The following is a 24,382-nucleotide window of genomic DNA, read 5'->3' as shown; positions in this document are numbered from 1 at the left end:
GACCAGGGATATGAACTAACAGGCCAGTTCTGATTTTGACTTGATTATAATTTATAACTTTAATGTGTTAGTGACTGTATAGAACATTACATTCATTGTTTAAATGTAAAGTTTGTTCTGTATTTCTTTTCTAGCTTTGATTAAGCACAGTTCTTCCCGGTGTTGATTATTGCTGATGATTTGAGCTGCTGTTGATGATGATGTAATGAGTGTGTCTGGTGTTAATGAGCGGTTTGTGCGCAGCTGGATGAACTCTGAGTGATGTCAGGAGCCCGAGCGCGCGACACCCGGCCTGAGCAGCGCTGGCATGAATATTCATGAGCCCGCCCCGTAACTCATTGGGATTGGACGCCGCTGCTGTAGGTGGCGCCATTTTGCGTCTCGGACCCGGAAGTAAAGCAGGCCGAGCTGGCTGTGTGTGTGCGGGATGTAAATAGAGTTCATGAGGCTGTAATTTATTAAAATAGAAAGGTGTTCCACACGGAAAAGAGCTGAGCATCGTTTACGGTGAGAAAGAGAAGTGTTAGTGAAATGGCCATGAGGTTGGGAGCGAAAGCGGCAGGTTTTTGCTGTAATGCGTTTAAAACTCTGAGCCAAATCCACATTAATGAAAGTAAAGTGCTCTCCACTCTTCTGGTGCATTTCAGCCTGAGTTCAGATTGAAGTTCTGCATCAGGATAGTTCAGTAATTAAAGATGGAATAGACCCAGGGCAGGATGTTCTAGCGTTTGTGAGTTTAAAATCTATTTTCTGCAGGAGTGGCTTTCATAATTTCAGCTCTCTGTTCCAGATTTTTACCTCCCGTTGACGTAAACGTGTGATTTTTGTGCAGTAAATGTGTGCTGGTAATGAATTCTTGCTGTGTCGCTGAAGGTAGAGGAGCATGATGGAGGAGGAGTGTGTGGATGGAGGAGGAGACGCTGTCCTGCAGCTCCACCTGCCCTGTAATCCTCTGTTTTCCTGCACGGTGTCGGTCGGGACCGATCTGTCCATGGCCGACATCTCGGACCTTCACGCTGAAGTGTGTGAGCTCAGGAAAACGGTCCGCCACCTCGAGGAGAGGCTCAGTCAAGCGCTGAATCTTTCCAACCAGGTTTGTGGTCATGATGCGACACTTACTCATTGTGGATTCCCCTGTTTAGTTGGGTGTGTTGTGTTGTTGATGTATATAATTGGCCTAAATGAATTAGGTGTGTAATAACCACTGTGTGTATTACATTTGTAGAAAAATGCTGAGTAACAGGGTGGTGTCATGAAGCAGAGTTAGTTATCACCCTGAAGTTGCTGATTTTCTTAAAGCGACATGCTCTTTAGTGTTTTATTCCTCTTACACCACAGTCACATCAATTTTTATTCATTAACAAAACTCATATTTTTATTGTTTTTGTGGCTCCTGTGTCACCCCGCCTGTGAAAATCACTCCTCATGCTCTCGCGGTGTTGAAAGGACCGCTCCTGTTCAGCATGCCCGTTGTATTGGTGAGCGTGTGGTGGCGGGGCTTGCGTAGCTACAGCGAGTTAACTAGGTGCTGCTCTCTCCCTTCTAACAGCCTCAGGGGAGTATAAAAGATGCTTGTGCTCTCTCCCTCTCTCCTTCTCTACCAGAATGTATTGTCTTGTGAGCACAGCACTCACACTTCTCTCCTGTCCCATAGTGAGCTCCAGAAAAGACAAAGCATGCCACTACCCTGGTCTGCTTCCCCAACAAGGTATTGCTGATTGCCAAGACCACTCCTTGCTCGCTAGCTCCATGCTGTCTGACTGATGCATCCTGCTGGCTGAGCTGCCCATTCCCTGCATGTCTCGTAACTACTGAGCACTCTCCTTCTTTCCTCTATCTCATTTCTCCAGAAAACTCAATAAAAGAGCCTTTTATTTTTTCTCAAGCTATTGGGCTTGGTGTTTGTGTTCTGCCTACTATGGCTGTGAGTTACCACAGTGGTGGAAAATGCAGGCATGAACATAGGCCCTACCCAGACCCACCCTGCACCAGTGGCGCCCCTGATCCAACACCTCCTGGAAGTCAGCCTACAGCAGCAGCAGATCATGCAGGAGCTGGCCCATGGCATCCAGGCGGCCACTTAAGGATTGCTACACCATCAAGCCACTGAGGGACTTTCCCTCCCTGATCCCTGTCAGGAGGCCCACCATCTGCTCAGCAAGCTTGGCCCCCACAACAACATTGAATCCTATCTCTATATCTTTGAGCAGACTGTGCTGTGGGAGAACTGGCCAAGGTTGGGGGAAGCCATGGCCTAATGGTGATAGGAGTAGTTTTGGGAGCATCTGCTAAATGCCATTAATGTGACTGGGCCCAGATCCTGACACCCTTGCTAACAGGAGAACCGGAACAGGGTTCCCCCAGCATCAGCTGAGGAATATCGACTCCACAAGAAGGAAAGACTGCCCCAGGCCAGGGTGTCTCCTTGTCAGGTGGTGGCTGTGGCCTTCCATCACTGGAGCTATAATCCCAGCCTCACCCCTAGGAGCCAGTTGGATGTCCTGTTCCACATCATTAGGACGTGACTCCAGCCTGACCTCTCAGCTGTCCAAATCACAGAGCTGGTGGCCATGGACCATTTCCTTTTGGGCCTTCCCCCAGAAGAGGCTCAGCCCATGGATTTGAAAGCTTTGAGCACTATGATCAAGATGGTGGAGGCCTTAGAGTGTGTACTTGCAACCTTGGAAATCAGCCGCCCCATGATGAAGAGGAGTAGCCTGGGAACAAGATGATGCTCTCCATGGCTGGCCTGGCTGAGCGTTCCCCTGAACCACTCAAGCCCCCAACAGCACAGCCTCACACAGCGAGATGAGCCCATGACCACCAACCCTGAAACAGTGCCCAGAACATTGGTCAGGAAGCCCTGGCTAGCTGGTTGTGCTGTCCTTGCACCTCAGACCCCGAAGTTCCCCAAATGACAGTGTTGGCAAGATGGACTGTTAGTAAAGGCCCTTCAGGATTCAGGAAACACCTTTACCCTCATCTGCCCCTTGGCTGTCCTGACATCCATGACCCCTTGTAGTACAGTCAAGGTAATCTGCATGCACAGGGAGGCACAAGAGGTGACCATCACCAGGTTGCAGGTTGGACATCACTAAGGAAAGTGGGATCTTTTTGTCAGAGTAGTGCCTGACTTGCATGTGTCTGCTTGTAGGAAAAGGCTGGTCTGGAGTCCCAATGGAGTTTTCAGCCCCTTGCAGAGAGGACGGATGCTCCAGGCTGGCCTGAAGACCCAAGCAATGTCTACCAAAAGCTTCCAGAGCCGACCTCACTGACTGGTCGGAGGACAGCACAGAAGCTGTAGCTGATGGTGAGTCACACCCCTTTCGGGAACAGAAGCAAATCATCTGCTTCAACCATTGTTGGGGTCAGACGTGCCTGGTCAAAGGCAAGGACCAGCAGCTTGAACACTCTCTTCCAACAGCATACTTCCTTATCCATGGGGGACTTCTCTACTATCCTGCTGATTGATGGGGCTAACCTTGTGTGATTTGCTAGTAGTTCCTTGCACCAAAATTGATGTAGTCATGCACCTGACACACTTGCATCCCCTCGGGGGCCATCTGGGAGCATGCAATACCCTTGCCAAAAGGAGGGACTGCTTCCACTGGCCAGGGATGGAACCTGTGGTTAAGAATTTCTACCAGCGGTGCCCTCAGTGCCAGCACACCACCCTAACCAAGCCAGCTCCTGCACTGCTCATTCCCCTTCTTGTCATTGAGGTGTCCTTCGAGAGAGTAAAGGTGGACCTGGTGGGTCTGTTCCTGAAGTCAGGATGAGGACGTAAGTACATCATGGTAATGGTATACTACACCACTCAGTAACCCGAGGCAGCCCCTTCTCAGGAAAGGAACATCGTGAGAGGAATAGTCCTGCTCTTTTCCCATCTTGGGATCCCAAAGGACTTTTTCACTTGCAGGTGAAGCAGCTCAGAATATTGGTGTATCACACCTAGACTGATGGGCTCATTCAGTGCTTCAGCTATTCCCTGAAGAGGATGCTCTGAAGCTTGGTAGAAGAGGATGGCTGCAGTTGGGATCTCCTGCTCCACTGCATCCTGTTGGCCATCCAAGAGACATCTCTGGCATCCACCTGATTCACCCCTTCAAGCTCCTCTGCGGAAGAAGATCTATGGGTCTGCTCGACGTGGCTTGTGAAACCTGGAAAGAACAGCCCTCCCTGTTCTGGACAGTGGTAAAATGCATGCAAGAGATGCAGGAGTGAATCAACCAAGTAACCCCCATTGTTAAACAGCACGTTGGAAGCTCAGACTGCCCAGCATTGGGTCTACAATCACCCAGCCCAATCTCAAGAGTTCCAGTCAGTGCTGCTGTTGGTCCCATCAGCCAATTGCAAATTCCTGGTTAGGTGCCAGGGTCCCTTCACCATCTCTGAATGAGTGGGAGCCATCAACTCCTGCCTACAACAGTCCAGTAAGTGCGGAGACCCACATTGTGTCATGGCAACCTCTTAAAAGTACTAGATAGAATGAGTATCCATACTCTCAGCAAAAGTTTCCCCTTCCACAGAATTGGCAGGGTGCACCTTGTTACAGTTAGGTGAGGATCTCATGCCTTTCCAGCGAAAGGAGCTCAGCAAGCTAGTGGAACAGTTTGGGGACATGCTCTTGGTGGCATCGGGGCAGAACCCACCTCGTGCTCCATGACAAACCCCACTCCCTGAGATTGTCATCAAGCAACATTCTTATCATGTCCCAGAGTTCTGCTTGTAGACTGTCATAGAGGAAATCAGTCCAATGCTATGGAACGAGATAATTTAAGGAGTCCGTCAGGCCCTGGTCCAGCTTTATTGTTGTGTTCCACAAGTCAGATGGCAGCCTCGGGATCTGCAACGACTTCTGGAGGCTCAACCAGGTCATGGAATTCAACTGCTACTCCATTCCCCCAGGTGGACGATCTCACGGATGACCTCATGGACCACCTTGAGCTCACATTCCATCTCCACCCACAACCTGACAAAGGGGGACCGGCAGATAGCCTTGATCTCAGAGGCCTGCCCTATTAGAGCCTTTTCAACACCTTCAGGGCACTGGCAGTACCGAGTTCTCCCATTTGGCCTCCATGGGGCCCTGCCAAATGTTCTAGTGGCTGTTGAATGTCATCCTGTGACCTCACCACCTGTATGCAGCTGCATATTTGACGATGTCATTGTCTGTCTGTTCCTCCACCTGGCTGAGCACCTCCATCAACTCAGCGGTATTAAAAGAGCTCTGGAAGGCTGAGTTGACCACAAATCCCGTGAGTGCCGCTGACTGAGGCACAGTACCTGCAGTATCGCATTAGGAGAGGACTGCTCAGGACCGTTGAAGAAAATCAAGGCAGTGAAGGGTACCCTCAACCTGCTACTAAGCAACAGGTACATGTCTTTTGGGGGCTGGCAGGGTGTTATAGAAGATTTGTTCCTAGCATCACCTCTCTCTGATTATGGTCAAGAAAGGACAGCCTGACCATGTGAAAATGACCACCGAGACTGAGCAGACATACCAGGCCCTGAACACAGCCCTCACCAGTTCTGCACAACTCCAACATCACCTGACTTTTCATTGTGCAGACTGATGAATCAGAAACTGGCTTGGGCACAGAGCTTTCCCAGACCTTCAAGGGAGAGGAACACCCTTTGCTGTACATCAGTTGGAAACCTACTCCCGCCAAACAAAGTTATGCTGATATGGAGAGAGAAGCTCTCGCCATCAAATGTGCTGTCATGGAACTCTGGTACTATCTCACTGGATGATTAGATTAGATTCACTTTATTCATCCCACATCGGGGAAATTCACGTGTTACAGTAGCAAGAAAATGTCAAACAGATAACAAATAAAATTGAAATAAAAATTAGACAAACGAAGGATTAAATACAGAGGGCTATTTGCATTATCTACCGTGAAAAAGTATAGAAAAATTGCACATTACAGGTGTGTATGTATATATACTTGTGTGTGTGTGTGTGTGTGTGTGTATATATATATATATATATATATATATATATATATATATATATATATATATATATATATATAACACACACACACACACACACAGTGGTGCTTGGAAGTTTGTGAACCCTTTAGAATTTTCTATATTTCTGCATAAATATGACCTAAAACATCATTAGATTTTCACACAAGTCCTAAAAGTAGATAAAGAGAACCCAGTTAAACAAATGAGACAAAAATATTATACTTGGTCATTTATTTATTGAGGAAAATGATCCAATATTACATATCTGTGAGTGGCAAAAGTATGTGATCCTTTGCTTTCAGTATCTGGTGTGACCCCCTTGTGCAGCAATAACTGCAACTAAACGTTTGCGGTAACTGTTGATCAGTCCTGCACACCGGCTTGGAGGAATTTTAGCCCGTTCCTCCGTACAGAACAGCTTCAACTCTGGCATGTTGGTGGGTTTCCTCACATGAACTGCTCGCTTCAGGTCCTTCCACAACATTTCGATTGGATTAAGGTCAGGACTTTGACTTGACCATTCCAAAACATGAACTTTAGTCTTCTTTAACCATTCTTTGGTAGAATGACTTGTGTGCTTACGGTTGTTGTCTTGCTGCATGACCCACCTTCTCTTGAGATTCAGTTCATGGACAGATGTCCTGACATTTTCCTTTACAATTCGCTGGTATAGTTCAGAATTCATTGTTCGATCAATGATGGCAAGCCGTACTGGCCCAGATGCAGCAAAACAGGCCCAAACCACGATACTACCACCACCATGTTTCACAGATGGGATAAGGTTCTTATGCTGGAATGCAGTGTTTTCCTTTCTCCAAACATAACACTTCTCATTTAAACCAAAAAGTTCTATTTTGGTGTCATCTGTCCACAAAACATTTTTCCAATAGCCTTCTGGCTTGTCCACGTGATCTTGAGCAAACTGCAGATGAGCAGCAATGTTCTTTTTGGAGAGCAGTGGCTTTCTCCTTGCAACCCTGCCATGCACACCATTGTTGTTCAGTGTTCTCCTGATGGTGGACTCATGAACATTAACATTAGCCAATGTGAGAGAGGCCTTCAGTTGCTTAGAAGTTACCCTGGGGTCCTTTGTGACCTCGTTGACTATTACACACCTTGCTCTTGGAGTGATCTTTGTTGGTTGACCACTCCTGGGGAGGGTAACAATGGTCTTGAATTTCCTCCATTTGTACACAATCTGCCTGACTGTGGATTGGTGAAGTCCAAACTCTTTAGAGATGGTTTTGTAACCTTTTCCAGCCTGATGAGCATCAACAACACTTTTTCTGAGGTCCTCAGAAATCTCCTTTGTTCATGCCATGATACACTTCCACAAACATGTGTAGTGAAGATCAGACTTTGATAGATCCCTGTTCTTTAAATAAAACAGGGTGCCCACTCACACCTGATTGTCATCCCATTGATTGAAAACACCTGACTCTAATTTCACCTTCAAATTAACTGCTAATCCTAGAGGTTCACATACTTTTGCCACTCACAGATATGTAATCCTGGATCATTTTCCTCAATAAATAAATGACCAAGTATAATATTTTTGTCTCATTTGTTTAACTGGGTTCTCTTTATCTACTTTTAGGACTTGTGTGAAAATCTGATGTTTTAGGTCATATTTATGCAGAAATATAGAAAATTCTAAAGGGTTCACAAACTTTCAAGCACCACTGTCTGTGTGTGTGTGTATGTATATATATATATATATATATATATATATATATATATATATATATATATATATAAATAATAAAATTAGTTAGTTTAGGGCCTATATTATTGCACATAATTGCATCGATGAGAGATGGCAGACGTAGTAGTGGTGAAGTAGTGCAAATTAAATGACAAACAGGTTATTGGTGCTACGTTACAAGTTGTGGGTGTTATACAGTCTGACAGCAATAGGTATGAATGACTTGCGGTATCTCTCCTTCTTACACCGTGGGTGTAGCCCCCACAGCCTCATGTAGGGGGTGAGAGGGGTTATCCATGATAGAGGTCAGCTTGGCTAACATCCTCCTCTCACCCACCACCTCATTGGAGTTCAGAGGACAGTCCAAGACTGAGCCAGCGCTTCTGACCAGTTTATTAAGTTTCTTCCTGTCCCTCTCTGAACTTCCACAGCCCCAGCAGACCACAGCGTAGAAAATCGCTGATGCTACCACAGAGTCATAAAAAGTCCTAAGCAGTGTCCTGCACACACCAAAAGACCTCAGTCTTCTCAAGAGGTGGAGACGATTTTGGCCTTTCTTATACAGGACATCTGTGTTGTTAGTCCAGTCCAGTCCAGTTTGTTGTTGTGAACACCCGGGTATTTGTACTCCTCCACGATCTCAATGTTCAAACCCTGGATGTTCACTGGTGCAATTTGAGGAACCGTCCTTCTGAAACCGATCACCACCTCCTTTGTCTTGCTGGCATTGATGCACAGGTGGTTCAGTTCGCACCAGGCGACAAAGTTGGTGATGACCTCTCTGTACTCCAGATTGTCCCCCTCTGACACATGTCCAGCGATGGCTGTATCATCTGAGAACTTCTGGAGGTGGCAGCTGTCCGTGTTGTAGCTGAAGTCAGATGTGTAAAGAGGAAAGGAGAGAGCACTGTACCCTGTGGAGCCCCTGTGCTGCAGACTACCACATCAGAGACACAGTCGCGGAGCCTCACATACTGTGGTCTGTTAATGAGGTAATCGATGATCCATGCAGCCAAGTGGCAGTCGACACCAGCTTCCCCCTAAGCAGTGATTGGCTGGATTGTGTTGAAAGCACTGGAGAAGTCAAAGAACATGATTCTCACAGTGCTCCCAGTGCCCTCCAGGTGCAGAAGTGACTGGTGTAGCAGGTAAATGACAGCGTCATCCACACCAATCCCCGGTCGATATGCAAACTGCAGGGGGTCCATCTCATTGTTCATCAGGTGTCGGAGGTGGGAGAGAACAATCCTCTCCATGATCTTCATTAGGTGAGACATTAAAGCTACTGGCCGAAAGTGGTTGAGCTCCCTGGGGTGTGCAGTCTTGAACTGGAACCATACATGATGTTTTCCACAGAAGTGGAACTTTCTCTGGACTGAGGCTCAGGTTGAAAATGTACAGAAGAATCCCACAGAGCTGATCTGCACAGTTTTTAAGCAGTCTGGAGTTGATACCATCAGGGCCAGCAGCTTTCCTTGTCTTGATCCTCCTCAGCTCCTTCAACACCTGATCAGCTGTTATGGAGAGGCAGGGGGTGTAGTCGAGGTGTGAGTCCTGTAGAGTGAGGTCGGGGGTGGAGTGTGTGGATTGGTCTGGCAGGGATTGGAGGGGGGTGATGTGGTGTGAGGAGGGAGCTGTTGGTGTCAGAGGTATTATGAGGGGGTGGAGTGATATCACAGACCGGTCAGGACTATGGTGAGTGGGGTGGCACAGTCAAATCTGTTGAAAAAGAGATTCAACTCATTTGCCCAGTCTTGGCCCCCAGATACAGGGCCCCTCCCACTGTCCTTTGTGTGGCCAGAGATTTTTTTCAGGCCTCTCCATACCTCTCCAGTGTTGCTCCCCTTGAGGTGCTCCTCCAGCTTCCTCCTGTAGCTGTCCTTGCCTCTCCTTATCCCCCTCTTCAGCTCCCTCTGCACTCTCCTCATCTCCTTGTTGCCAGATTTAAAAACCCTCTTCTTGTTTAATAGGGTTTTTAGTTCAGAGGTCACCCAGGGTATATTGTTGGGAAAACACCGTACCTTCCTGACTGGCACAGTGTTTTCAACACAGAAATTAATGTAATCCGTGATGCAGGTTGTCAGGCTATCAATGTCATCCCTGTGAGGTTCACACAACACATCCCAGTCCGTGGTGTCAAAGTTGTCCCTCAGTGCCATACTGGTCTTCTCAGACCAGCTCCTTACATACCTCTTGGTGGGTGGTTGTTTATTCACCATAGGTATGTATGTATGTATGTATGTAGGGGACAAGTGAACCAGATTGTGGTCAGAACTGCCCAGCGGGGGGGAGGGGTGATGAACTATATGCATCCTTGGTGTTCACATACGTTAAATCCAAAGTTTTCTTGTCTCTGGTGTGGCATTTCACATACTGAGTGAAGGTTGGGAGAGTGGAGGACAGAGAAGCATGATTGAAGTCACCGGAGATTAGTAGCAGGGACTGGGGGTGCGATGTCTGTCTGTCTGTCTGTCTGTCTGTCTGTCTGTCTGAAGCTTTGACACTGTAGTGTGTAAGAGCTCACAGGCTGCAGCAGCAGCATCGGCCACTGGGGGGATGTACACAGTTATCACAATAACGTGCGAAAATTCCCTCGGGAGGTAATATGGCCGAATGCTAACCGCTAGCAGTTCAATGTTTTTACTGCAATACTGCTCCTTTACCCTGATGTGCCCCGGGTTACACCATCTGTCATTCACAAACATTGCTATACCCCCTCCTTTCCTCTTACCACTCTCCTTGGCTTTCCTGTCCGCTCTCACGAGTTGAAATCTGTCCAGAGTGACGTGTGAGTCAGGTGAGAGTTCATTCAGCCAAGTCTCTGTGAAGCACATAAGGCTACACTCCCGGTACTTCCTCTGCAGCCTGGTTAGCGCCGTTAGCTCATCCATCTTATTAGGGAGAGATCTTATGTTTCCCATGATGACAGACGGTATACATGGTTTATACCATCTTTTCTTCTCCCGGCACTTCATTCCAGCTCTGCATCCCCTTCTCCTCAATTCCGCGGGGATCACCGGTCTTTCCACGGGGAGTACCTTGGTGTTGCGCAGTGCTAACAGCTGCTCCCGAGTGTAAACAATGGAGCCGTAGCTAAAAGGGTCCACTGATGCCGATTTAACTAGCCCCAGAAAGAAAAGGAGAAAAATACAAATACACAGTCTCACGAGTAGTACATCCCGAGGTGCACGCTTCCGACTGAGACTAGTGCAGAAAGAAACATGAAAAAAGTACAAAAACGTACCAAAACACACAAACGCGCTCGGAGCTACTGCAACTAGATGCCACTCTTGCGGCGCCATCTTGAAATTGATGCCACTTTACACTTATTTGTCATGTTCCTCTGCAATGCAGAGAGGGATGGGGGACACTGTGTGGTGGGGGCTCTTGCTTTGCCCCACCTGGGAAGAAGATTGCTCCTCATGCTACTGCTTTTCTGGTGCTGAAAGGACAGTTCCTGTTTAGCATCTTCATCGTTTTGGACAGTCTGAGAGCAAGTGGCTGTGGTGCAGGGCTCATGCAGCTGCGGTAAGTTAACAAGGCCCCGCTTTCTACTTTTCCAGCAGCCTCAGTGGAGTATAAAGGACACTTTCTCTCAAAGTGTTCTCCTCTTGCAAGCATGGTACTTGCATGGCACTCTCTTGTCCCACAGCGAATTACAGAGATGACGCATACTACCACCCTGATCTGCTGCCCCAATGAGACGTTGCTGATCACTGAGACAGGGGTGATTAGCGTTCCGGCGCCGCGCCGGATTTCCGGCGTACCGTGGCTGGGGAAAAAAAAAAAAATCTAGTTCGCCCATTGTCCTGTGTCATTCTGAGATGCGCAGATAGACAGTAAAGGGAATTCGGAATTCCCTTTACTGTCTATCTGCGCATCTCAGAATGACACAGGACAATGGGCGAACTAGATTTTTTTTTTTTTTTTTTTTCCCCCCAGCCACGGTACGCCGGAAATCCGGCGCGGCGCCGGAACGCTATCACCCCTGCTGAGAGCACCCATGGCCTGCCAGATCCACGCTGCCTAACTGATGCACCCTGCTGACTGAGCTCTTAACCACTGAGCACTCTTCTCCCCTCTTACTTATTTCTCCACAAAAAAACAAAAAACCCAATTAAAGAGCACTTTTTTTCTCTAAGCTCCTGGTTTTGCTGTCCGTGTTCTGCCTGCTATGGCTGCAGGTTGCCACAGTTTAGTTACACTTAACGTTGTATGAATTCAGCAAAACAAAGTACTTACTGTTCTCACTTACGGTACAGCAGCTGTAGTAGCTCTTTCAGTCTCTTGAAGTTAATAGGACCAAAAAAGGAGGGACTGTAAAGTGTGAACTCCTCGGTCCTGATGTCGTCAGAAAACTTGGTTACAGTTTGACCTCTGACTGTTAGAGTGCCGACAGTGAAGACTCTATCAATGTTACATTTTCTATAATTTAAAGTGGCTAGAGATGATGAGATGAGATCAAAAAAGCATTTAATCCCTTATTTCTGTGACTTTTTTTTCAGCAGGTGATGAGATCGACACCAGTATTGTGCTCTAAGTGTAAATCTGATCTGAACCCCTCAGAGGTGCGAGTCTCTGAGCACACACTGCAGGGTGTGGAGGGTGTACAGAGTGTGTGTGGCGGTGATGCAGCTGAATGGCCTGATGTTAGTCCACAGGAGAGGGAAAAGTGTGAGGAGAATAAACCCAGCACCTCTGTCCATTTATACAGTGATCCAAACCCCACAGAGTCCCACTCCTCACCAAACACTTCACGAAAAACATTTAACAGTGAAGAACAGCACACGATACACACTCCACTGAGGTGTTCAGTGACACTGATGGACTGCAGGCCCATGGTGGAGATGAATGGAGACACCACACAAGAAGAAGACCTGCATGATGGGAGTGTTCATGCTGAGGAGCCTGAAGAACTTGATGGTGCCAGTGATGACTTTTGTCCTTCAAGTAAGTTGAGCTCATTTGTGTTTTTATTCTCATAGGTGAGTTAATTACACTGTATAGAACTGCCTGCAAGCAAAAACAAAACAGTATTTTATTAAACATTTTGTATGTTTTCAGTAGTTAATGTTCATTTTGTATTTATAGTGCTTCAAACCAAAGTACTATATCTCCTGTGTTTTATCTTTTTTTTTTTTTTTCTGTGATTTAATCTAACTTGAACTGCTTAACGTAGAAACTTCATTCAAACTTTGCTGTGTAGGTCTTGTAAATGACACTTGATAAGTCATTTTCATGTTGATATTCCACTCGCATCCTTCTTTGTTTAATCCCTCTGTCTGTCAATTTTTTCCCATAGACATGGAATGGGACATTTTTTCAAACTACTCCCATATGGGCAATTTTCGAAATTATGCCCCCAAACGTAATAGATGTGTTCTAGTACCATCCATAAATATGGCATAACCTTTTTCATCCCTCCATCGTCCCATTAGAGCAAATTGGTTGATTTTACTTACTCCTGCATCTTTTAAGGTAGAGCCATCAAATTTTGTATATGGACTCCTATATTAAGCAAAGTACTTCTTCAAGCTAGGGTAGATAATTTTTGAGAAACCAGCAAGAGGAAGTTAGATTTTGAAAGTATTCACCCGAAAAATCCCACACCCTTCCTCCAAAGCCACTCCTCCAAAATGCATGAATGCACACTAACTGGATTAGACTCCAGCTGAGCATGAAAAGTAACCTACCATAATATCTATTCAATAAAAGAACTAGTACACACTTATTTCAGTGCTTAGATTTGTTTGATGATAACTGTTGGGAATAGTGCTAAATGAACAGTAAAACACTTATGAGAACACAACTGTGAGAGCACAGGCATATACGCATCAGTACGACTGCCTGGGCACTTCACAAAGATATTTTCCTCAATTTTCTAATAAAACAATGCTAACCTTTAGCCTTATCCTGAGCTGTTCCTTGTAGAGTACCTATGCCTTAGGCTACATCCACACGACAACGGCAATGAGATATTTTTTTTAATAACATCGCGTCCACATGGGCAACGGATCAGTAAAATATCAGGTACATATGGCAACGCAACGCTTGCTGAAAACGATGCAATACACATGCCACACCTCTAGGGGTGCTGTAAGACGGTCCCTTCGGAGACACCAGAACAATAGAAGTAGTAAGGATGCATGCGCATAAACTATTATGCGCGGGACTTCATATTAGCCACAAAGTCAGGAAAATCTGTTCGTAAAATTACATTATAATGACCAAATACAATGAAAAGTATTTTTCCAGTCTCACCTGTGAAAGGTAATCCCATGTGATCTTGTTTGGACGGTAAACCTGTTAGTACAGTTAAACGCAGCACATGAATGAGGCATCTTTATTCTCCGCTTTGACCTATCCAATATGGCGGCGGGGATGACGTATGATTCTACGCGGAAGGCGGCGTCTTTAATGGTCCGGAATAAATTGAATGCTACACGTTGATGGATTAATTTGTTCTTCTACACCCTTTTTGAGGAATGTATTGTAGGACTTAAACCAACATCTGAAGAGGTGAGATCGCTCCTTTTTTTTCCCCTATTTTTGCTGGCGGGATTGACTCTGCCCTAAGGGCTATTCTCTCTCTCTCTCTCTCTCTCTCTCTCTCTCTCTCTCACTTTGCACCATTACACAATAAATATTCACAGTGAAAATATTTTGTAAGCGCGTTTCATGAACCAAGTTGTAGGATTTGTTGACAACTCGCATCGAGTTCGTTACACTTCTACCTGGTGTGAAGCACAAGTGGTTGTGACGTCATTGTAAACAAATCCGTTCTACTCATCCAGATGACTTCGCCACGGCGCCGTTGCCAGATCTTTCCACTCTGGAACCTGTTCTCAAAAGATTTCGTTTTGGGGCACCCAAAACGCCGGTGCCGTGTGGACGCCAGGCCGAAACGATAAATAATTTTATCTGATTCACCTGAATCCGTTGCCGTGTGGACAGGGCCTTAGTGTTAGAAGCAAGGTAACATTAGCCCAACGCCAACATCACCGTAACATGAGATATGTGCTATGGAATTGTGACTGTTACCATCTTAGCTTTGTGGTTAATTTCTCTTTTCAAAAATCAAATTGAATGTTAATCGATGAGGGCTAATTACCTGTCAAGCAGAAATGTGGCTAACTCGGCATTGCTTTCGAATCCTTGGTACACTGCAAGCCCACTTTAACAAACCCTTTTTTACTACGAATTTTCGCATATAATGAACTAAGTTCATATCCCCTGCCTTTAATGACAAGGAGTTGGAGTCTTCAGAAAAAGTTACTGAGCCATGCATTCCTCTTCCCATCAGAGACAAACAAGAAGTAATCAAGTCCACAGTCAAGTTAACAGTACGCGTTAACGCCATAAAGCAAAGGCTTAACGAGCCATACTTAAGTGCTGATCACTAACAATTCTCGAACGGTGATCTTGATCAATAAAAGGACAAAATGACTGCTGATGCCACTAAACTTAACACCTAGTTAAAGTGCACCAGTGGCGTTTTTATCCCCCCGCCCATCCAGCCCCGAGGCGCAACATGTCAAGTTTGTTTGTATAGAGGGTTCCCGCATGACGTCACCGCGCTGCGAGATTTCGGTAGTCGCCATATTGGAAGACCAAGTACACATCTATGCAAGTACATACATACATAAAACAAACTACACCTGAAATGTAGCCAGGGCCGGTTCTGCCCTAATCTGGACCCGGGTGCAACATCGCACAAACCCCCCCCAAAAAAAACCCACACCAGTCTAAATCAGGACAACCAGTGTTCGAACTACGGGGTACTCGGGGGATCCGAGATCCCCTGAAACAGACATGAGATCCCTTGAAAACGTGATTTGGGAAATGTTGGGGGGTCTCTAAAATGTTGGCAAAATGATGTTTATTGACATAGCAATCATGTGTAACGGGAAGCATTTGCATATCCGAAGTGTTGTGTTTACATCAAAGATAAAATAAACTGATATGACAACGACTGCTGCTGCCAGGTTGGTTGTTGAGTAGCCTGACTTGTTTTTTTTTTTTTTTTTTCCTTGCGTGTGGTATCATTGTTGACGCGAGGTTGTTTTTTGAACATGCCAATGTGGACACGATTTCCCCTGATGAGTTATGACTTCAGACGCGATGCGTGTGTGGAGGTGTGGAGTCCGCGTGATATGTGCGTAAGATAGGCTTCTCATATGTTTGGAGATCCGCGCTCCGAGACAAGTGCAAGCCCCCCCCAGGGAAAAAAAGAGACCCCCCGAAAATATCGGCATAGTTCGAACACTGAGGACAACCATCACATAACTATAAACATTTTAGATCAACTATTTTAACTAAATGGGCTATAATAAATAAGCCTGCAGGCAGCCACGGTGGGCTGCCTCAGAAAAGTAACCATTCAGTGACACAACTGAAAGCCTGCAGCCACGGCGGGCTGCCTTAGAAAAGTAACCATTTGTCCTACCTTAACTCGTTTTGCTTTTTCTGCCTCCTTTTTTGTATTTTTGACCCTCCGTTTATTTTCTTTCCTTTTCTGAAAACCCGATTTGTGTCCAGACATTTTGTTCTGCTACCAACGAACTAACTTGTCAGGTCTCGTTTCTCGAGTCCGCGATGATTCCCGTGGGAAGGGCAACAACTGATACATTTTTACAAACAACCAATAAACAGCCAATAGGGAGGTTGCAATGTTCAGGCTCTCCTTTGCTCACAGACACTCAGTAATGCACTTATTCTCTGTCTCCCGGCAGAAAGCTCCTTGGTTTGCTTGTGTCTCAATCACAGCTGGTATTCTGTAGAAAGACTTCTTTTCACCTTTCCCATCAGCTTTGTTGGAACACCCTAACACAGCACAAAAGTTTACCATTGTAGGTTTATGATGAATCAAGTGCCTCGTGGGTTTAAATTCCGCGCGCTGCCGTTATTTCCCCCTAATCACGAGTTTGTTGGTCTTCCAATATGGCGCAGGGTTTGTTTACTTCCGGTTTCCAGTGACGTCAGTGGGAAGGGTCTATAGAGATCTTGCAGTCACGTGACCGGAAAGTACACAGCCACCATCTTGTCGGTCAAAAACACCGCTGAATACTGCTGCACTCGTGTACAGAATGGATCAATTTCAACCGACGGACTACACGGCTCATTTTTCTAATGAACAGATAACTAGATATATGTCTAAAATAAATGATCTACAGATTAGTGACCCTTATCGATTACCGGACGGAGTTTTCACGACCGTGTCAGTGGATATTGAACTGCCAGCGGAATACCCAGACGTGTATAATTACCTCATTAACTTTCCCTCGCTGTTCAGTGGTGAAGCACTGCGTGCTTATAAATCTCTGGACAGTTATCTTTACAGAAATTCAGGATTTGTCAGCGACTCAGATGTGGCATCTTGTAAACAAGAAAATAACAATCCTCATTGGATGGGTAAGTCACTTAAGTATTGAGTATAGCACTGACCAGCCGATTATAGAATAAGGTAATTCCAGCTGTAATTCCAAATCGTCCGTCTTATTTACCATGGATCTGGCGTTGGAGAGGTAGAGGCTTGGCAGTGGAGGTTTGAGTGGCTGTTTTCTGAGCTTAGTCAACAGGCCGGCTCTGCAGCTTCGCTTTTGCTTCCGCTCCCGATGCCGCCTCCTTCGCTTTGCTTCCGATAACAATCCACGGAGACCCCGCTGGTCTCGCTATCTCGTCCGGAATGTTGTGCATGCGATGGAAATCGCTACAAACCGTCATTTTCTGCTGGAAACCAATGTCCAGTAAGTCCATACGGTTGTAGTGGATATTGAAGTCCGGTACAGACGAACAACACGCAAAAATACACACAAAAAACGTGCACAGGTAGGGAGAGCTTGTAGACGCAGCCGTTGTAGTAGAATTGTATATAGTAGGGTTTCCCAGAAGAAAAGGTAGAAGCAGAAGTAGAAGGCGGAAATATGGCATTTGACCGACAAGATGGCGTCTGTCACAATCTGGATCGGCTGTGACGTCACATGCAAGTGCTCCATAGCTCTTTTAACAACAGACATTGTCCCAAAGCAGCTTTACAGAATTTGAATGACTTAAAACATGAGCTAATTTTATCCCTAATCTATCCCCAATGATGAAGCCTGTGGCAACGGTGGCAAGGAAAAACTCCCTCAGACGACATGAGGAAGAAACCTCGAGAGGAACCAGACTCAAAAGGGAACCCATCCTCATTTGGGCAACAACAGACAACATGACTATAACATTAACAGTTTTAACATGAAGTCAGTTTCGTTGATGTGATAAACTCTTCATTGATGGAAACTTGAGTGCAAAACTGTTCATGACAACTGCAGTCCTAAAGTTAGCAAGACAACTGTAGTCCTCAGTCAAGTCAAGTTTATTTGTATCGCGCTTTAACAATAAACATTGTTGCAAAGCAGCTTTACAGAGTTTGAATGACCTTAAAATATGAGCTAATTTTATTCCTAATCTATCCCCAATGATGAAGCCTGTGGCGACGGTGGCAAGGAAAAACTCCCTCAGACGACATGAGGAAGAAACCTCGAGAGGAACCAGACTCAAACGGGAACTGTTATTTCAGCTATTTTTTCATCTGATCTCAAGGGACATGAATAACCACAAAATGCTTTGTCTGAGCTGGGAGAAGTGAAAACGGAACAGAAATAGTTGTTAAACATTTCCGCTTTATCTGCGGCCTTACTAGCGCTTTGACCGTTGTGAGTAATCACAGCATCTGTATTTGAGCAATGGTGCAGAATTGCTTTGTGATAGCTCCAAAACAGTTTTGGGTTGTCCTGAAAAGATCCTTCAATCCTCGCCAAATAGTCATGATGTTTACATTTAACTACGGTCTTGAGATCATTGCTAATATTTCGAAGTTTTTGTTTACATTCGGACGTTTTGTTTTTCCTAAAGTTTTTTTTTATTTTTATTATTTTTTTTTTTTTAGCGCTTGATATTTCTTCCGCATACGATACCTGACCTCACCGTCAATCCGAGGCAGAGTGTTTGTATCGCGTATGATTTTAACTGGCACACACTCTTCTACCGCAGTTAGAAACAAATCTTTCCATTGAGTCCAGGAATTATCGACATCGTCCGATAGAGATAATTCAAGTGAGACCAGTTCCAGGCATCTTCTGAGATCATCAAAATCGGCTTTACTGTAGTCGTACGTCTTACGGCGCACAGTTTTGGATCGTGTAAATTTTAGTCTTATGAAGAACTCTATCAGATAGTGATCCGAGGGAAATCCGCTTTCAGCTGGAGTGTATGTTGTTACATCTTCAATAACCTCCGGAAAGTTACACAGCAACAGATCTAATTTGTTTCCCGCTATGTGAGTTGGTCCCTGAATGAATTAACGAAAGAAATTATCTTCCATCAGAGTACGAAACGCCTCGTCTACTGAAGATACGCCCGTGTTTGTTGGGGTAGATTCGTCCGGAGACCAGATGACAGAACGAAGATTGAAGTCTCCGACGAGAATAAAACAAGCTGTCTCGGGTGACTCTTGCAAAGAGAGGTTGAGCTCGTGTAGATCCTCAGGCCCCGGTTCAGGATGATAAAGAATAACCGGTGAATTATTGTCCTTGCAGAGCTCGACTATGAACTCAGCATTGTCTCTCTCTAGTTCTTGCCGGCGTCGAGTCTTGATTTCGGGCTTAACTGCAATAAGTACGCCCCCGCCAGTTTTGTTTACTCTATCCTTGCGAAAGATAGTGTATCCTGTAAAAATCTCCAAAGATGAGACTGACTCATCCAGCCATGTTTCACTAATGCAAACCACGTCGTACAAATTTCGGTAGACCAACTCTTGCAGAATGGCTAGTTTGCATATTTTACGTGAAGGGTTCTCTTCGAGTGGAATGAGAGCCTTGACACTTCTAGCATTAAAAAATATAGCGCGTTTAAACCACGCTCAGATGGAGCATTAGAAGGGCCAGGGTTGGGGTAGAGGTCTGCGTGGGTCGGATTTTTCAGTCCCGCCCGCGCCCGCATTGTGCAGTCACACTTGCGCCCGCAAAGAATTATGATTTTCAGTCCCGCTCCCGCCCGCGCCCACAAAAAAATTGATTTTCAGTCCCGCTCCCGCCCGCGCCTGCCATATTTTGTCCCGCTCCCGCCCGCAAATCCCGCATGATGCAGACGTTCGCGTTATTTCTCAGGAAAGTTCTTGTCTTGACACAGCGTGATGGTGCCCCGCCCCCTACTTTGAGTGGATTTGAGCATAAATATCTACAGCTCACGTTTATTATTTACCTTGTTTCTGAATTCAGCATGTAGTGTCTCTAATAATAATAATAATTAGTGCTGTCAAGCGATTAAAATATTTAATTGCGAATCACACATTTTTGAACATTGTGAACTTCACTCTTCTTCCACTTCACTCAGTGAAGTGATTTACTGCTTGAGTTAGTCTACAACTTTAATCAGAGAGATACTGTAGGTTACACAGTATCGGTAGGCTTGACATGCTTGATTATAATATAAAGTACACTATTATATTAACTAAGTTGTTCGTTGATAAATATTGCATTGAATCTGATCTTTACTGTTTCATCTCACTTAACACATTTCGTACTTTTACACTTTTTCTGCCTGTTGATGCATCGTGCTGTCCAATCAGAGGCGGCCAAATTTGCATATTACAGGAAGGATTTCTGGGATAGCATTGAGTTTACAGACGCTGTCTTCTTAAAACTGAATAAATATTTAAAAAGAGCCAAATGAGCCAGTCTTTTGAATGGCTCTTTTCAAAGAACGGATCACAAAGATGCGGATCCCATCAAAGAGCCATAAATCCCATCTCTACTAGTTTCAAAAGCTTATGAAAAACCTACATCATGTCACAGAGCGTTAATCTCGCGATAAAAAAAATTATCGCCGTTAAAATTGAGTCAAGTTAACGCGATGATAACGCGACATTTTTTACAGCACTAATAATAATAATAATAATAATAAAAGACAGGCGAGCATGTAATTCCAAGTGGAAATTTGGTATATTTTTATTGTTCAGCCATACAAAACATTAGGCTAACCCAGTTTACATTTGTTAAGCATTTCTAACTAGAATATCCTATAGAATACCCTACAAGCATAGCATATATAAATGTTATAACAAAACACAGTCCTAGCCTGCAACAACAAAAAATCGACAGTATAGGCTACTGTAGACATTATAGGGCTATGGTTGCACATTTCTAAAACTATTTGGGCTTGAGCCTCCGTGCAAGTGTTAAACTCAATATAACATAGCTGACCTTGTTTGAATATGAATAAGAAAAACGAGAAAATCAAACGCAGGTAAACGAAACAACTAAGCCTATTGCTTAGGATATCGGGTTCTTTGAACAGCTATGGAGAAACAGCAAATTGTTCACTGTTGAGGGCTTCAGCATACTGCGCCTTTCCTCCAGTATTCGACCACATACAGTGGGGCAAAAAAGTATTTAGTCAGCCACCAATTGTGCAAGTTCTCCCACTTAAAAAGATGAGAGAGGCCTGTAATTTTCATCATAGGTACACTTCAACTATGAGAGACAGAATGGAGGAAAAGAATCCAGGAAATCACATTGTAGGATTTTTAATGAATTAATTGGTAAATTCCTCGGTAAAATAAGTATTTGGTCACCTACAAACAAGCAATATTTCTGGCTCTCACAGACCTGTAACTTCTTCTTTAAGAGGCTCCCTCCACTCGTTACCTGTATTAATGGCACCTGTTTGAACTCATTATCAGTATAAAAGACACCTGTCCACAACCTCAAACAGTCACACTCCAAACTCCACTATGGCCAAGACCAAAGAGCTGTCAAAGGACACCAGAAACAAAATTGTAGACCTGCACCAGGCTGGGAAGACTGAATCTGCAATAGGTAAGCAGCTTGGTGTGAAGAAATCAACTGTGGGAGCAATTATTAGAAAATGGAAGACATACAAGACCACTGATAATCTCCCTCGATCTGGGGCTCCACTCAAGATCTCACCCCGTGGGGTCAAAATAAGAATGGTGAGCAAAAATCCCAGAACCACACGGGGGGACCTAGTGAATGACCTGCAGAGAGCTGGGTCCAAAGTAATAAAGGCTACCATCAGTAACACACTACGCTGCCAGGGACTCAAATCCTGCAGTGCCAGACGTGTCCCCCTGCTTAAGCCAGTACATGTCCAGGCCCATCTGAAGTTTGCTAGAGAGCATTTGGATGATCCAGAAGAGGATTGGGAGAATGTCATGTGGTCAGATGAAATCAAAATATAACTTTTTGGTAAAAACTCAACTTGTCGTGTTTGGAAGAGAAAGAATGCTGAGTTGCATCCAAAGAACACCGTACCTACTGTGAAGCATGGGGGTGGAAACATCATGCTTTGGGGCTGTTTTTCTGCAAAGGGACCAGGACGACTGATCCGTGTAAAGGAAAGAATGAATGGGGCCATGTATCGTGAGATTTTGAGTGAAAACCTCCTTCCATCAGCAAAGGCATTGAAGATGAAACGTGGCTGGGTCTTTCAGCATGACAATGATCCCAAACACACCGCCCGGGCAACGAAGGAGTGGCTTCATAAGAAGCATTTCAAGGTCCTGGAGTGGCCTAGCCAGTCTCCAGATCTCAACCCCATAGAAAATTTTTGGAGGGAGTTGAAAGTCCGTGTTGCCCAGCAACAGCCCCAAAACATCACTGCTCTAGAGGAGATCTGCATGGAGGAATGGGCCAAAATACCAGCAACAGTGTGTGAAAATCTTGAGAAGACTTACAGAAAATGTTTGACCTCTGTCATTGCCAACAAAGGGTATATAACAAAGTATTGAGAAACTTTTGTTATTGACCAAATACTTATTTTCCACCATAATTTGCAAATAAATTCTTTAAAAATCAGACAATGTGATTTTCTGGATTTTTTTCTCATTTTGTCTCTCATAGTTGAGGTATACCTATGATGAAAATTACAGGCCTCTCTCATCTTTTTAAGTGGGAGAACTTGCACAATTGGTGACTGACTAAATACTTTTTTGCCCCACTGTATGCTGAACGCGCGCTCGGATGGTGCGCTGGAATCTGGAATGGCCAGTACATGCCGTGCCAGTTTGGCAAGTGTGGGGGAAAGTCATAGCAGTGATTTTTCCACCACAGCAGGATATCTTTAGATTGGTGTGATTCGGATCCAATGAGTTTCACTTTCAGATAATCATCAATCTCGGAGTTTACAGACTTCGATTCAGCACCCGTAGCACCGACATCCTCCCATTCCTCAAACTCACGAAAAGTGACCTTTTTAGGTGGAGGTGGCTCCGCGCTTTCATCAGTTTGGACATCAAACCCCAACTCCTCGGTCATCTCTTTCACAGCTTCCGTCACGTATCGTCTTTCATTTGCATTGATCATCCTAAGATGATGCAGCTTTGGAGTAAGGAAAGTTGCTACTTTATACAGCATGTCAATTCCATTTGGGACAAGGTGACTTGGTGACAGCAGTGTGTCTAGGCGTTGCGCACACGCAGATGCGATGACTGGTCTGATGTACCTGATTTATGGCCGTTGTATGTCAGAACCTTTTGGCACTTATCACAGCAAGCAAAGGGCAGCTGATTTCCAGCCGCGTCGTACACGAGTGAGAACGACTTCCAAATGTCCGATTTCAGGACTCTTGACTTTTTAACGGTAAATGTACCTCTTTTTAAAGCAGCACTTACTTTTGAAGCACTGTGAGATTCAGTAAAGGAGCTCTGCTCTTCTGCCATGATCGGAGATCTCAAACACGGAAGAGGAAAAGAATCGAGAAACGAACGAGAGATATTTATCCTCTCCTGGATCAGAATCAGAATTCTGATGACCAGCTCATCTAAGGTGTCATTGAGGCATCATGTTAGTGTGGGTCACTGGAGGCTGGGTGTGAACGGCGAGTCATTAAAGTGATCAAAGGATTTCCCGTTAGGGTGATCAATGGCAAATTTAAGATGACATTCCTCACTCAATCTGGCAATCTGACTCTCTCTGCAAATTTAGGCATCTTAAAATGTTTTTATTAATGCCAAATAAAATATCTAGCACAAGTTATATATGATAGACATAAATTAATCATTTATAAATTTTATTTCAAACACGTTTTTAGTTAGCGGGACTGCAGCTTATCACCGCTCCCGCCCGCGCTGCATATGTGCACTCCCGCTCCCGCCCGCGCCGCATATGTGCACTCCCGCTCCCGCCCGCGCCGCATATGTGCACTTCTGGTCCCGCCCGCGCCTGCAATGAGCTTTCAAAATTTGTCCCGCGCCGCACTGCTTTGGGGCGGGTCCCTCGAGTCCCGTGCGACTCCCGTGGGAGTGTAGGGCTCTAGGTTGGGGCTCACGTCTCCTCTGAGCAAAAGCACGCCACTAGCGAATAACTTGAGAGCACGAGATCTTGAATTGAGTGACAGTGAATCCAGAATGGCCAATTGACGGCGGAGAGCTAAAGCAAAGTAGGCTTCTGATCCATATGGCAAATAGGCAGCATGTGACGGGCTGCCAAATAAAATAGGACGTAGATGGTGTCTTTGCAGAGGATTTCTACATCTGGCTAAAACTGTTAATGCACACAATGCAAGACAAAGCGGAGCTAGGAAACTGGTTTTTGGCATTTTTTTGTGTTCAGTGTAGAAACAGGAAGTTCTTCCCCTCTTCTTGTACATTTTGTTGCGGTGCTTTTTACACATCCATGGTTTCCTCTGCTTGGCTCCCAG

The 24,382-nt window shown here is 45.1% G+C and overlaps 1 protein-coding gene across 3 annotated transcripts in view; it reads left to right on the top strand.

Annotated features, from left to right (window-relative positions):
* The first annotated feature begins 397 nt into the window (after positions 1-397).
* Positions 398-24,382, top strand: part of LOC132866850 (zinc finger protein OZF-like) — a 36,005-nt gene continuing 12,020 nt past the window's right edge. For 2 of the 3 annotated variants that reach the window (XM_060899622.1, XM_060899620.1), the window contains exons 1-3: positions 398-507; positions 874-1,093; positions 12,190-12,634. In XM_060899622.1, coding sequence (XP_060755605.1) covers positions 884-1,093; positions 12,190-12,634 — 655 coding nt within the window. In that variant the 5' untranslated portion in view covers positions 398-507; positions 874-883. The remainder of the gene's footprint in view (positions 508-873; positions 1,094-12,189; positions 12,635-24,382) is intronic. The other variant, XM_060899621.1, reaches the window with a different exon arrangement.

The sequence above is a fragment of the Neoarius graeffei genome, chromosome 18 (assembly GCF_027579695.1).
Source record: "Neoarius graeffei isolate fNeoGra1 chromosome 18, fNeoGra1.pri, whole genome shotgun sequence".
Classification (NCBI taxonomy): Eukaryota; Metazoa; Chordata; class Actinopteri; order Siluriformes; family Ariidae; genus Neoarius; species Neoarius graeffei.
The sequence above is the reverse complement of the archived record's forward strand: the minus strand, read 5'-3'. Positions and strand labels throughout refer to the sequence as shown.